The following is a 15556-nucleotide window of genomic DNA, read 5'->3' on the forward strand; positions in this document are numbered from 1 at the left end:
TGCATGTGTTGTTCAATAATAACAAAAGAATAAGGGAGTATAGTTATCATTCCTTCAGGATGATACAATGAAAAATCTGTATTAATAGAAATGGCGACCTAAGGTCAAGTAACATACCATTGCCTAATAAGAGAATGATTATATTTTGGGTAATGACGTAATGATGGAAAGTTATGGAAAAAGGGATAATCATAGACATTGTGTAAGAGCTGAGGAATTATTACATTACCAAATAAGGTAATGTAGGAGAAAGACTTTGTGATACATCATGACATTGGAATGATGATCTATAGGATAAAAGAGAATGCATTGTAACTGGAAAATAAGAATATACGAATAAATCTTTTAGGCCCCCAAAAGATGTATGTTCTTCATTTATAGTACTGGCGAAATATCGGTACTATACTAGTACACTTATTTTAGGAGAATCAACGGACTGTGATGAGACGCCGATGTTCAATATTCAATAGATATCCAGGGAGACCGAGCGCGATCACTACTCTGGTGTTGTCGTTGTAAGCTCACGTCTCTATAACTATCTTAACATATCTACTTTCTCTATATGTGAGACATTTTGCTGAATAACAGTACCTTGCTGCAACCATTTCGCCTGATTAAAGGATTGGTTTGTTTCATTGGATTATGTTGTTACGGTCCAACACGGCCCGCACATAAAAAAACACACAAACAACAGTGTATCAACTATGAAAATAATATTCTATGTCCATATCTGTTCAACTGCCTTTATCGAAGCGCCGTTTTCCACTTGAGGCTGAGATTCTGTGCTGCTGCCTTTCATAGTGAGTTAAGTTAGGCTTCAAATAGTCCAGGTCCTAAAATACAGTTTTTCCACTGTCAAAGTTCAAACTGTTCACACTCACGTGTTGTGTTCTCCAGTGTCTTAAATACAGTTTTCACTGTCAAAGTCCAGACTGTTCACACGCACATGCTGCGTTCTCCAGCATCTCAAATACAGTTTTTCACTGTCAAGGTCCAGACTGTTCACACGCACGTTTTGCGTTCACCAACATCCCGCACTCCAATCAGTCCCGCACTTAATAACGTCACACCTCCCTCCTTAAAGGGAAAAGTTGGAATCTATGACAACTTTTTTTTTAAACAAAACTTAACTACATGATCGAGAAAGTGCATCTGCAATTACATTGTCAACACCACGGATATGCTTTACCTCCAGACTAAACTCTTGCAGTAACAAACTCCAGTTCAACAATCTTCTGTTCTTATTCTTTAACTTATCAAGAAAAGTCAGTGGGTTATGATCTGTATATACAACAATTGGTTGACATGATGCAGAAACATAAACTTCAAAATGCTGTAAAGCTAAAACTAAAGCTAAGGCTTCCTTTTCAATGGTAGAATAATTTCTTTGGTGAACATCAAACTTCTTGGAAAAGTAACAAACAGGATGTTCAATATCATTGTCATCTACCTGTAATAACACAGCACCCGCTCCAACATCACTTGCATCTACTGCTAAACTAAAAGGTTTCTGGAAGTCTGGGGCTTGAAGAACAGGGTTTGCACACAGCAAAGATTTGACCCTACCAAAAGCTTTTTGGCATGAATCAGACCACACAAACTTAGTGTTTTTCTTCAACAAATCTGTAAGTGGTGAGGTAATATCAGCAAAGTTTCTACAAAACTTTCTATAATAACCAGCCATGCCCAAAAATCGCATCAGACTGCGTTTGTTGTGAGGTATAGGGAAATTCACTATGTCCTGAATTTTTGCCTCAATAGGGGCCACTTTCCCATGACCTACCACATGTCCCAAATAGACCACACTGGCTTGACAAAAGTCACTTTTTGCCAAATTAACAGTCAAATGTGCTTCCTTCAATCTCTGAAGCACTTTACCCAGTAAAAGGAGGTGTTGTTCAAAGGTGTCACTGTACACAACAATATCGTCTATGTATACCTCCACACCATCAATATCTGCTAAACACTCATTCATCATACGTTGAAATGTCGCTGGTGAATTTTTCATACCAAAAGGCATGACCTTGTACTGATATAGACCCTTTGGGGTGACGAAAGCTGATATTTCTTTTGCCCTTTCTGTTAAAGGGACACACCAGTATCCTTTCAGTAGGTCACATTTTGTGATGTACTTTGCTTTACCGATCTTGTCAATGCAATCAGCCATTCTAGGTATGGGATAAGAATCAGTTTTTGACAAAGAATTCACTTTTCGATAGTCCGTACAAAACCTCACAGACCCATCCGACTTTGGTGTCAGAACACAGGGTGAAGCCCAACTGCTCTGACTCACCTCAATAATACCATTTTCCAACATGTATGACACCTCTTTGTCCATCACTTCAGCTTTATGAGGATTTACACGATAAGGATGTTGCTTTACAGGCATTGCATCACCAACATCAACATCATGCTCGGCTATGTGAGTCTTGTTAGGCACATCAGGGAATACACTCTGGTACTCCAACAACAATGTTCTCAGCTCACTTGACTCTAGAGGGGACAGATGACTTAACTTTGCATCGAGGTTTTCCAAAATATCTGAATTGCAAAGTCGCACAGGGCACTTTTCTTCTGGTTCAACACCTGGGCTAGATTCTGATACAACACCTACAGGCAAAACTTTATCTGACCTCTGGTGATATGCTTTTAGCATGTTCACGTGACACAACTGAGTAGCTTTACGCCGATCAGGGGTTTTAACAACATAATCAACCTCATTAACCCTCTTCAGAATCTCATAAGGACCCTGGTATCTAGCTTGCAAAGGACTACCTGGAATAGGTAACAGCACCAAGACCTTGTCACCTGGGCAAAAATTGCGATCACATGCCACTTTATCATACAACCTCTTCATCTTGACCTGAGACAACTTAAGGTTCTCATGAGCCAACTCACACGCCCTATGCAATCTCTCCTTGAACCTGGACACATATTCCAACAAGCTAACATCCTCTGAATCTTCCTGCAACCACTTTTCTTTCAACAACTTCAATGGTCCTCGAACACTATGCCCGAACACCAGCTCAAAAGGACTAAAGCCTAACGACTCCTGTACAGACTCTCTGACTGCAAACAATAACAAAGGGACCCCTTCATCCCAATCCTTCTCATTTTCGAAGCAAAATGTTTTTATCATATTCTTTAATGTAGAATGAAATCTTTCTAACACCCCTTGTGATTCTGGGTGGTAAGCGCTTGATGTAATCTGTCTAGCCCCTAATTCACATACAACTTGCTGAAATAGACCGGACATGAAATTCGAACCTTGGTCTGACTGAATTTCTTTAGGTAATCCGACTAATGTGAAGAAATTGATGAGAGCCTTGATAATCTTTGGAGCTGTAATGTTTCTGAGCGGGATTGCTTCGGGAAAACGTGTGGACGCGCACATAACTGTCAACAAATACTGATTTCCAGACTTCGTTTTTGGCAGAGGACCTACACAATCCACAATGACCCTACTAAACGGCTCCTCAAATGCTGGAATGGGCTTGAGTGGAGCAACGGGAATTTTCTGATTGGGTTTTCCAACCATCTGACAACTGTGACAGGTTTTACAAAACTGTGATACGTCCTTTCTTAACCTAGGCCAATAGAAATGTCTCATGATTTTATCACACGTTTTGTTCACCCCTAAGTGACCACCCATGGGAACTTCATGCGCCAACTTCAACACTTCCTCCCGATACACTCTAGGCACAACAATCTGGTTCAAAACTAACCAATCCTCAGAGGCTGGGACTTCGGGGGGCCTCCACTTCCTCATCAAAACACCATTCTTAACAAAGTAGCCTACTGGAACCTGCGAAAGTTCTTCTTCTGAGAGAATTTTATCAAAACATGAGGATAATTCAGGATCTTTCTCCTGCTCACAAACAAGCTGATTTCTAGAAAAGGACATTTTTGCCTTTGACTTGCTAGAATCCTCAGAACCAGTGACATGATTAAAAGGAACATCCACGGGACCTAAAAATGTTGCTGACAGGTCAATAAGGTCATCCTCTGTCTCAACAACGATATTCTGGGCATCAGCCATCTTTTTGGCTAGAGCTCTAGTCACCGCACAAGAAGGAAACACACTGGGATCCTCTTTAACCACAGGGTCACTTTGGGACAACGGGACTGGCTCAGAAACCACCATGGGTTCCGCGACAACTTTGCTCCCTGCCAAATCATTCCCCAACAATAAAGAAACACCTTTGACCGGCAGAGTGGGCATAACACCAACAACTACAGAACCTGACACAATATCTGATTTCAGGTTAACATGGTGTAAAGGAACTGTCACAAAACCACCTTCAATACCCTGCGCAATCACATACTCACCAGTGGCAGAATGTGAATCAGACGGTAACACATCCTCCAACAATAAAGACTGAGTAGCACCAGTATCACGCAGTATCTTGATGGGTACAGGGCTGGTTTGATCACAAAATGAAACAGATCCTTCAGATACAAAAGGGAAAAACTCCTCCCTAATTTCAGATTTCAAGACAGTATTTTCAGGAGTAAGTGATCCAGTGGAATGTGGCTTATAACATGATACAAATGCATTAGGATTTGGTTCCCTTTGCTTCTTCCTTTTTAAGGAGTAACAGTCTGACATAACATGACCCGGTTTTTTACAGTAATGACATATAATGCCTGTCAGCTTTGACTGACCGGAGGCTGACGGCTTTGACTGAACAGGGCCTGATGGCTTTGATGGGCCATTTTCAGGCCGTGGAGCATTCTTGGAACCACTATGCTCGTTAACACCTTTTTTTCCATAATCTGATTTATGTGTCAACACATAATCATCAGCCATTACAGCAGCTTCCTTTAAGGTTTCAACCCTGTGTTCACTTAAGTAAGTCTTGAGATCATCACGAACACACCTCTTAAACTCCTCAATTAGAATAGTTTGTCTCAATTTTTCAAAGTCATTCACCTTATTGGAGCTACACCACCTGTTAAACAACGTTTCTTTTTCATGTGCAAACTCAACAAATGTTTGAGCATCCTGTTTCCTATGACCCCTAAACTTTTGACGGTAAGCCTCTGGAACCAACTCGTAAGCTTTGAGGATAGCTGCCTTCACCACGTTGTAATCTAGGCATTGATCTGCAGACAGTGCAGTGTATGCTGTCTGAGCTTTACCTTTAAGCACACTTTGTAACAGGACTGCCCACTTACTAACAGGCCACTCAAGACTTCCAGCAACCTTCTCAAAGTAAAGAAAGTACTTATCCACCTCATTTTCATTAAATGGGGGTACCAGTCTGACATTCTTACTAAAATCAAATTTAGATTCAACAGTGGCGAATTTTGATTCAAGCTCTTTGAAGCGTTTATCTGCCTCAATTTTGTGTATTTCAATTTCTTTATTTGCCTCAATTCTACGCTTTTCAAGCTCAGCCTGGATCTCAGCTTGAGCAGCTTGAAGTTTAGCCTTCTCCAACTGAATTTCCTCAAGACGAATTTGTTTATCTGCCTCAATTTTTTCTGCTGCCATGGATGAATCTAGAGTATCAGTATATTCGGAAAGACTTTCTTCAGGTAAAAGGCCTTCATCAACTAAACACTCTACAATTAATTTTGTGATTTCGTACTTCCTCATGGACCTTTTAACATCTATCTCCAACATTCGGGCAACCTCTAGTAATTCTAGCTTCTTAAATTTCTCCAACACCTGGAGGGAAGGTGCTATTAAAAACTCCTTCAGCTCAGCCATATTTTGCTATTTTGTAACTCACTTAACATATGCACAGTCTAATTTTGTTCTTGATCTATCCCGGACGAGCCCCCAATTTATGTTACGGTCCAACACGGCCCGCACATAAAAAAACACACAAACAACAGTGTATCAACTATGAAAATAATATTCTATGTCCATATCTGTTCAACTGCCTTTATCGAAGCGCCGTTTTCCACTTGAGGCTGAGATTCTGTGCTGCTGCCTTTCATAGTGAGTTAAGTTAGGCTTCAAATAGTCCAGGTCCTAAAATACAGTTTTTCCACTGTCAAAGTTCAAACTGTTCACACTCACGTGTTGTGTTCTCCAGTGTCTTAAATACAGTTTTCACTGTCAAAGTCCAGACTGTTCACACGCACATGCTGCGTTCTCCAGCATCTCAAATACAGTTTTTCACTGTCAAGGTCCAGACTGTTCACACGCACGTTTTGCGTTCACCAACATCCCGCACTCCAATCAGTCCCGCACTTAATAACGTCACAATGTAAAGGTCGCTGCAAAACAAATCCTTTTTTAATGTTAATAATTCTAAATATTTCATGAGTTTGTCTGCCGGCGGAGCTATGGGTTTTTTATTTTTTATTTATTTATTTTTTATTTATTTATTTATTTATTTATTTTTTTGCACCTTAGAGCCCATACTACAACAAGACTGAAGACGCCAGCGGTTTATTTCTGCTCTGGAGTGGAACGCTGAGGACAGCTCTCAATTGTACAGGATGTTGTACATCTTTGACCTTTACAATAGATGGCGCTGAGTGTTCAAACCCCTACCCCATTGACTATGCAGAGTACCACGCCAACAGGAAAGAGCTTCATCACCACGTGGAGTGTGAGCTAATTTCTTTTTATTTATACTTAAACACAATTTGTTTCTAGTTTACACGCGTTAAGATAATGTTTATTTTTTTATTATTTTTTTTTAAAAGACCCAATTTGGATATATGATCGAGTGACAAACTCACACAACATTGTAATTGTTACCTATTTTACCTAGTTTTTGGAATCTGCTACGGGATAGGCATGGGAAATAGAACTGTTGCCTTAGAATACAAAGACTGCGATGGATCATTTCATGATAGTCACATGGGTTGGAACGCCAGGTCACGTGTTATTATGGCAGAAGTGCCTGGAACCACGGGATCGGGTAAATGTTTTTTTTTTTGTACATGTGAAATTAGCTTTTTATATAGTTTACATGTAACGTTAGGTTTTTATTTTAAATCAGCAGCTTCTTGAACTCGGTTAGATTTTAACTGCTGTGATTATATAATGTTGCCAAATTACCTTTGCGGAGGGGAACGTACCTGTAAGTACATTGTACAAGATAATAATATAATTTCCAGAGGACAAATCTGTTTATTTTGGTTATATAAAAACATTGTATATCTACTCTACTTGAATAAATATATCTTATTTTACAAGGTAAAAAGTATTACACATTAAACCAAGTTTATTAAATCTTTCAGCCACGTGTGCGTCTCAAACGGCCTTCAATATTCAACAGTTTGCTACCCGTTTCCACACAAACACAAGTAATGAAAACATACATTCGGTACGTAACTGAACTTAAAGGTGGCTATCTCTTTGTCGTTGGACCCATCTTTTAGATGAGCACATGATATTGAGACATTGACCTAATTTTAGAATTTCTTGGAAACATGCAAAATATATTCGTAAAATTCACTTCAATAATGGTATCATATTTTTTGTGAGAATTCTTTGGTATGCGTTCCTCTGGCGCTTACATTTTGCCCCAGATCTGGAGAAACCAGGCGCTTTTGAAAACTGAAACCACCCTCAACAACATCCAACATTGTTAACAGCAAGAAAACGAAATCAAATTTGAAGCTGTTCTCATTTCCCATTTTAGATGTTCTCATCTCTTATCTTTAATGTGCATTTATCCGGTAATCGAACAATCACTCGTGGAAAAATACTGGCGATAAATATAATTTATTGGTCACAATAAAGGGATTTATGTGTGATGAGGGTATTAATGTGATGTAAGATGCCCAGGGACTAAGATAGGTTGATAGAAAGATAAGCTCCAGATGCTTTTTCCCTAATTACAGACAGGATGTCTCCGCTTTGTATTTCACGCTGTTAAGTTAATTACTACCAAATGACACTGGTCAGATACCAGTATAGCAAAACCTGATTGGTCAGTACAACCTAGTCTCATTGTGATCAGCCAATCAGAATCATAAGGAGTTCAGCTTCACCAAGAACAAAGAACACTCTGTCTCACTTCCTTAGAAATTTTTAACCTAGTAGTACATGCTCAGGAGAGAATAGTTTTTAGTGAATTTCATAAAGTTTCTCAAAGTTTCTCGAAGTTTATCAGTGCCACAAGGAATATCAAGCAAAACACAAGTGTATCATAAAGAGGCGATCACCAGTTCATCAAATCCACAACAAGGGTGAGTACCTAAATTTTAGAATCTGTTTGAGTATTTAAGCTCAAAGTTTAAGCTATTGCAGTATTTCGTGAATTTTGCATTCAGTTTACACAGAACTTGACTTGTCTCGCATTATTCAGAATGGTTCACAAGGTTTTAGCACTGGGTCACTCATACATTCGTAGGTTAGGGCAAACTGTAGAAAATCTGCAAGAAGAATATTTTAATCTGGGTTTTGATGGGACTAGTGTACAAGTTGTCTGTCATGGCATAGGGGGAGGTGTAATTAGTAAGGGCCCTAAGTCTCTTAGAAATGAAATGGATATGTTAGCTAGCTATAACCCAGATGTAGTATACCTTCAAATAGGAGGCAACGATTTGGCTAAGAAATATGCAGATCCCTTAGGAACTGCACAGGAGGTATTGAAATTTGCTGAGGACTTGATCAGTTTCCCAAGCGTTAAGTTAGTCATCATTGGACAACTGCTGCCACGTTATGTAGATACAGGGTCTTACAATGAAAAGGTAGTTAAAACAAATTTACATCTCAAAGCATATGCACAAAGTCACCCCAACATATATTTTTGGCACCACAGGGGTTTCTGGAAAGATTCACGGGGCATGTTTAGTAGAGATAGGGTACATTTGAACTATTCAGGAATGCAAAAATATGCAAAGAGCGTACGTTGTGCCATAGGAAAGGGCCTTGCAAAATTGTAGTAGCCAACAGAACCTTAGTTTAGTTAAGCACTTTTAGTTTCAGTACTGCACTCTCAAGAGTAGAATTAACATTAAAAACACACAGTTTACAGTGAAGGCCAGTTCATCTTTCGCAGCTTAACTGCATATTTTGACTAGTACAGTTGGAACTAACTTCACAAATCAGGCATTGTTCAGTGAGAAAGTAGCATCAATTATCAAATTATCCCGGTGTAAGTACATATAAACATGTCTTGGAAAATAGTTAATATGCTAACAAGGGAAGTCCTATATAGGATAAATGACAATAGTCTCCATTTTTATAGTGTTGGTTTAGCAAACTTAGTATATAAAGTGCTGTATGAAAATTATGTTTCTTTGCAAAATTATAAATTTGTTTTGCTCAGTGCTTAATCTCTGATTTAAATTCAATAATGTAAAGCTAACATGTGGAGATTCAACAGTATTGGATTGTTTGTATGGGGCGAGTTCTTCAGTAATGTTGGCCATGCTAACATGTGGAGATCGTCTCCAGTATTGAATTGTTTGTATGGGGCGAGTTCTTCAGTAGTGTTGGCTATGCTAACATGTGGAGATCGTCTCCAGTATTTGATTTTTTGTATGGGGCGAGTTCTTCAGTAGTGTTGGCTATGCTAACATGTGGAGATCGTCTCCAGTATTTGATTGTTTGTATGGGGCGAGTTCTTCAGTAGTGTTGGCTATGCTAACATGTGGAGATCGTCTCCAGTATTGGATTTTTTGTATGGGGCGAGTTCTTCAGTAGTGTTGGCTATGCTAACATGTGGAGATCGTCTCCAGTATTGAACTGTTTGTATGGGGCGAGTTCTTCAGTAGTGTTGGCCATGCTAACATGTGGAGATCGTTTCCAGTACTTGCTTGATGTAGGAAGTGAGATCTCAGTAGTGTTAGAATCAGCTTCATTTTCATTAGGCTAATAGAGTCCATTTCAGACTCAATATAAGCATATATATGGATATACCATATACTAATTTGAGTTTAGAAATGCATATAAACATGTGTAGGCTAAATTAGGTTCAGTTTAATTTATAATGATTCAGCAGCTGTAATGTTTACTGTCAGTAAAATAATACTTAAGGTATTCTAGTGTATCTCCTATTCATTTTCACAAATAACCCCATGGACAAGCTTGCTGTGCGCATAAATTTACTTATTCCAGTAGACATGCCACCAACAAGAAGGAGTCGAGTCAGTGCCCGGGCAACACCAGTGGCCCCTCGTGGGAGACCAGCTCGTGCATCCAAAACTAACAGCAGACAAGAAATGGCAATCCAAAACTTAGAAGCAGCCATTGACTATGATAAATTAGCTGATAAAGTGGCTCAAAGACTAATGGCTGCCCAACAGAATACTCCACCCACTCCTACTGAAGCGCCCACATTTGAACCACAGCCAGGTCCAAGCTCTTCCCAGGATGAACAACCCAGTGCAGGTACGAACTTTCTGATTGATCCAAACCTGTATACAACTATGCCTCTGGGTTTTCACGTGGATGAAAAGACCAGACAAAAAATCTTTAACAATGAATATGTGGAATTTGCACAGCTCTTATACCCGGAGCAGAGCACAACTTTCAACCTTTACACAGACAGAGACGGTAATGTCACCTCACAACCAAAAACAAAATTCCTCAGAAGTATAAACCAGTGGAACCAGTCTTTTGACATTTTTCTGGCTATTTATTCATCTAAATTTTCAAATGAAACCCCCAATTTAGCTAAGTATGCAAGTACAATTAGACAAATTGACAACACATATGGATTTGCAGCTGCAAAATTTTATGATGAATATTTTAGAAAGCTAAGAGCCTTGGCCCCTCTTGACTGGTCCATAGCACATAATGAGCTATGGCGACAGGTAACCATCAAATTTAATAAAGTAGGCCCACCAACATTCTCCCGCCCAGTTAGGAAACAGCCCCAGCCCTTTCGTTCCCAATACAACACGAGGACCCCCTTTGGATATTGCAGAAAGTACAATTCTGAAGGAGTATGCCACTACAACAACTGCATATACAGGCATGCTTGCTTCCAATGCCAACAACAGCACCCTTTCAAGTTCTGCAGAGGAAAAGATAATCACACCCCAAAACAAAACCCTGCAAGCACTACCAACACCAATAAAGGCAAAACGTCTTGAAAGATACCTACAAGGTTATGATGAAATAAATAAGAAGTACCTTATTGAGGGCTTTAACAAGGGATTTGCACTGGGGATTCAGGGAACAGTCCATCCAAATCACGCAAAAAATCATAAATCTCTGTCCAAAAATATGAATGCAGCCAAAGCTAAAATTGACAAGGAAATTCAATTAGGGCGCATTATGGGTCCATTCAATGAACCTTTAGAAAATTCAGTGATTTCCCCATTAGGTTTAATACCAAAAAAGGAGGCTAACAAATTCCGCCTGATACATGACTTGTCCTACCCAGAAGAAAAATCGATCAACTCCTATATCCCGGAAACATTTTCACGCGTCCAATACGAAAACATTGAAAATGTGATTTCTTTGGTTATTAAATTTGGCAAACATGCATTAATGTCCAAAGCAGATATAGCTGACGCTTTCAGGCTTATCCCAATACACCCATCAAATTATAAATTCTTAGGCTTCTCCTGGAATGAAAAATTTTACTATGATAAATGTCTACCAATGGGATGCTCCTCCTCATGTAAAATATTCGAGTCCTTCAGCTGTGCTCTGCAATGGATAATGGTACACAAGTTCAACACGTTAGGCATTTCACATCTGCTAGATGATTTCTTTTTTATAGGACCACAAAATGATGATCGTTGTAACGCTGCATTAAATAACTTCTTGTTGTTATGTAAGGAAATAGGAGTCCCTATAAATAACGAGAAAACAGTCACACCCACTACTGTAATCACTATTTATGGAATTGAAATAAACTCTGACACAATGACTGCTCAGCTTCCCCAAGAAAAGGTCTCAAAAGCAGTACAGCTCCTTAAATCCATGAATAAAAAGAAAAAAGTTAAACTTAGGGACATGCAATCCCTAATTGGTTTTCTAAATTTTGCATGTTCAGTAATAATACCAGGACGAGCATTCCTACGCCGCCTCATTGATCTAACACGAGGAATTAAACATCCCCATCACTATATCAGGTTGAACAAAGAAGCTAGGGCAGACATGTCTGCATGGTTAAGTTTCCTACACCATCATAATGGCAAATCCTGTTTCCTATTTGAAAAGTGGCTCTCATCCGAAAGTATAAAATTTTTCTCAGATGCAGCCGGAAAAAATGGGGGCTTCGCAGCCATCTTAGGTAGTCAATGGTTTATGGATAAATGGCCAAGAGACCTCGAAGATATGCATATCACATGGAAAGAGCTATTCCCAATCATTCTAGGCATAGAAATTTGGGGCAAAAAACTAGCGAATCATAAAATACTGTTCATGTGTGACAATGCATCAGTAGTGGATATCATAAACAAGACTTCAAGTAAAGATAAACATATCATGATTTTAGTAAGAAGACTTGTTCTGGCAACATTAAAATATAACATTCATTTCAAAGCCAAACATATCCCCGGATATACAAATATCATAGCAGATAAACTTTCCCGATTTAAATTACAGGAAGCTTTCTCATGGGCACCATGGCTGGACCCTCAACCAACCCCAATACCCAAAACTCTGACTCTGATGTCATCCAACAGTTGTTAAAAGCTTCACTTGCTCCAAACACAAGAAAAATGTACGGGAGAGTGCTCACTAACTTCAATACCTACCACAAGCAGAAATACGCCAAGCCTGCAGAATATCCACTCGACCAACAAATCTTAGCTGGTTACATTTCTCATCTTTTCCAACAGAAATATCAGGCAGCGACAATAGTGTCATATATATCAGTCTTGAGTTTTGTGCACAAGATGGATAATCTCCCAGATCCGACCAACTCATTCTTTGTCAAACAATTACTGAAAGGGGTAAAAAATACTTGCAAATCACCAGATACAAGATTACCAATCACCTTAGAATTATTGCATCAGATAGTTAGGAGTAGTGACAAAGTGATCCCATCATTTAACAAGCGTCTTCTATGTAATGCCATGTTCCTATTAGCATTCCATGCCTTTCTGAGAATAGGGGAATTTACAGTAACAGGGTCAAATAAGATGGAAAATATTCTTCAGGTTCAACATGTAGTGTTTAAATATGCAAGCACTAAGTTAACTAGCATGAGTGTAAAAATTGAGCATTTTAAGCATAGCAACAACAAGCCAGTTCATATTGAAATTCCAAGTTCCAGCCCTATTGACATATGCCCCGTACATACTTTAAAAGCATATCTAGATGTCTTCAAACATTCTTCAGGACCCTTGTTTCAATTTGTAGACAGATCCCCAGTACCACGCTCCTTTTTCACAACAAAATTACAAGCAATTCTTTCCTTTAATGGCCTTGACTCCAAAGTGTACAAAAGCCACAGCTTTAGAATAGGTGCAGCAACATCAGCAGCCGCGAGGGGTACACCAGAAATAGTCATTCAAAAAATGGGTAGATGGAATTCAAATGCACTAAAAAGTTACATCCGTATCTCGACATTTTCTTAAAATCCAAGTCAATAATAACAAAAGGGAGGTCAGCAGAGACTGCTCCTTAATAACACTGATCATCAATAACAATAAGGTGGCTTATGCAGACTGCTCCAAAAACTTAATTCACAAAACCCCAAAACAAGTAAGGCCAAATCCTGGTTCCATCACGGTTATATACTTTTCTAGAACTTTGTGAACTCAGTATTTTGTCCTTGCTGACACTGGATCTAGAAACTGGATCCCAAGGCCAGCAATGCCTGCTTGGGTGACATGTCAGCCATTGGATAGTTACCATATTTGTATAGAGACTTAATTGTTATAAGTTAGAATTTGTTGATCTATCAGGGTCATTTGTAACTGTATCACCTTCCATTTTATATGAGATGTTTACTATATAGAAAACTTAATTATAACAGGTTAGCATTAGTCAATTTATCAGGATAATTTGTAACTGTATCACTTTCCACTTTATATGTATTGTTTACTGTAGCTAACGTTTTAATGTGAAGCACCTTTCTTGTAATTTATTTTGGCATAAAGAGCTATTTAATTAGCAATAACTGAGATTATCAGGGTCATGAATACATGCTAGTGACCATATTGGTATTAGATACGTAGAGTTCTGATGGTAAGCAAAGGATAATGAGCAACTTCCACCAAGGTCAGCAATGCCTGCTTGGTGACAACTTATCAACTTAGTTAAGAAATAACGGTGTATGGCATATAGCCCAGGAAATATAGAATAGTAACAGAAAGTATGAAAATTAGGTAATTCAATCATTGTAAGGGAATGCAACCTTGTATAAATATCACTATGAGGAATTAGCATGAATTCAGAGGAGTCTCCTTGGATGGGGGGATACAGACTGCGGACAGTCTGTATCTTTGGCCCTTTTTCCCTCCATCTTTGCTGAAATGTAAATTATATCTTTAAGCTTGAAAATTATATAACATGCATGGTTGTCATTCATAGATTTATATCTAACTCTCAGTATTTTTCATTCGTACTTTGAACATTAATCAAAGTGCAAATGTCAATAAAATGACATTTTCAACCTACATCTATTTGATTTTGTTTTGTGTATGATAACAAATTTTGACAGCAAACTAGCCTCGGCGACTCCTCTCAATTCATGCACTCATAAATATAATTTATTGGTCACAATAAAGGGATTTATGTGTGATGAGGGTATTAATGTGATGTAAGATGCCCAGGGACTAAGATAGGTTGATAGAAAGATAAGCTCCAGATGCTTTTTCCCTAATTACAGACAGGATGTCTCCGCTTTGTATTTCACGCTGTTAAGTTAATTACTACCAAATGACACTGGTCAGATACCAGTATAGCAAAACCTGATTGGTCAGTACAACCTAGTCTCATTGTGATCAGCCAATCAGAATCATAAGGAGTTCAGCTTCACCAAGAACAAAGAACACTCTGTCTCACTTCCTTAGAAATTTTTAACCTAGTAGTACATGCTCAGGAGAGAATAGTTTTTAGTGAATTTCATAAAGTTTCTCAAACCCAACCCTGTCCCTCCCTAATGTTCCCTGATTAATTAATACTACGAACAATTATTAATTCTATGTATCATTATTATATGTATGGTATTTATGTTCAGAAACATTTGACATATAGGTAAGCCTCTATGGGTTAGCAGTTCTCATTTTGTTTAAGTCAACATACAGGGCATAACCTTAGCATAGGGCACATATGGCAGTTATAAGGCCAAGAGAGACAACTCTATTAGTGGGCTGTCAGAGCATTGAGGAAACCTACGTCCCCTTCCTGAAGGGTAGGGGTTGCGCAGCTCGCTCTCAGCCTCGGCCGAATTTTGGACATAAAATTTATCTAAAACATATTGCCATGTGTGGGGCCCTTTTTCCCTCCATCTTTGCTGAAATGTAAATTATATCTTTAAGCTTGAAAATTATATAACATGCATGGTTGTCATTCATAGATTTATATCTAACTCTCAGTATTTTTCATTCGTACTTTGAACATTAATCAAAGTGCAAATGTCAATAAAATGACATTTTCAACCTACATCTATTTGATTTTGTTTTGTGTATGATAACAAATTTTGACAGCAAACTAGCCTCGGCGACTCCT

At 38.6% G+C, this 15556-nt stretch overlaps 2 protein-coding genes across 5 annotated transcripts; one reads left to right on the plus strand and one right to left on the minus strand.

The window, feature by feature from the left end:
• Nucleotides 1–645: 645 nt before the first annotated feature.
• On the minus strand, nucleotides 646–6217 carry LOC147761375 (uncharacterized). Of its 2 annotated transcripts, none has more exons than XR_015335136.1 (2): nucleotides 882–6217; nucleotides 646–833 (listed from the first exon to the last, which is right to left on the minus strand). XR_015335136.1 is itself a non-coding variant. In XM_087015714.1 (2 exons), the coding sequence occupies exon 2, from the start codon at nucleotides 5714–5716 to the stop codon at nucleotides 1127–1129; it is 4590 nt and encodes a 1529-aa protein (XP_086871840.1). In that variant the 5' UTR covers nucleotides 5717–5983; nucleotides 6032–6217; the 3' UTR covers nucleotides 646–1126. The 2 variants fall into 2 exon arrangements, 1 of the variants encoding a protein (XP_086871840.1); XM_087015714.1 differs by having other exon boundaries at nucleotides 646–5983; nucleotides 6032–6217.
• Nucleotides 6218–7700: 1483 nt separating this feature from the next.
• Nucleotides 7701–15496, plus strand: LOC147761376 (uncharacterized). Of its 3 annotated transcripts, none has more exons than XM_087015379.1 (3): nucleotides 7701–8160; nucleotides 10037–10309; nucleotides 12482–15496. In XM_087015379.1, the coding sequence occupies exons 2-3, from the start codon at nucleotides 10042–10044 to the stop codon at nucleotides 13456–13458; spliced, it is 1245 nt and encodes a 414-aa protein (XP_086871505.1). In that variant the 5' UTR covers nucleotides 7701–8160; nucleotides 10037–10041; the 3' UTR covers nucleotides 13459–15496. The 3 variants fall into 3 exon arrangements, with proteins under 3 accessions (XP_086871505.1, XP_086871506.1, XP_086871504.1); XM_087015380.1 differs by having other exon boundaries at nucleotides 10040–10309; XM_087015378.1 differs by having other exon boundaries at nucleotides 7701–10309.
• The last annotated feature ends 60 nt before the right edge of the window (nucleotides 15497–15556 follow it).

This window comes from Lingula anatina, chromosome 6 (assembly GCF_051362555.1).
Source record: "Lingula anatina isolate TDL-2025a chromosome 6, LinAna3.0, whole genome shotgun sequence".
NCBI lineage: Eukaryota > Metazoa > Brachiopoda > Lingulata > Lingulida > Lingulidae > Lingula > Lingula anatina.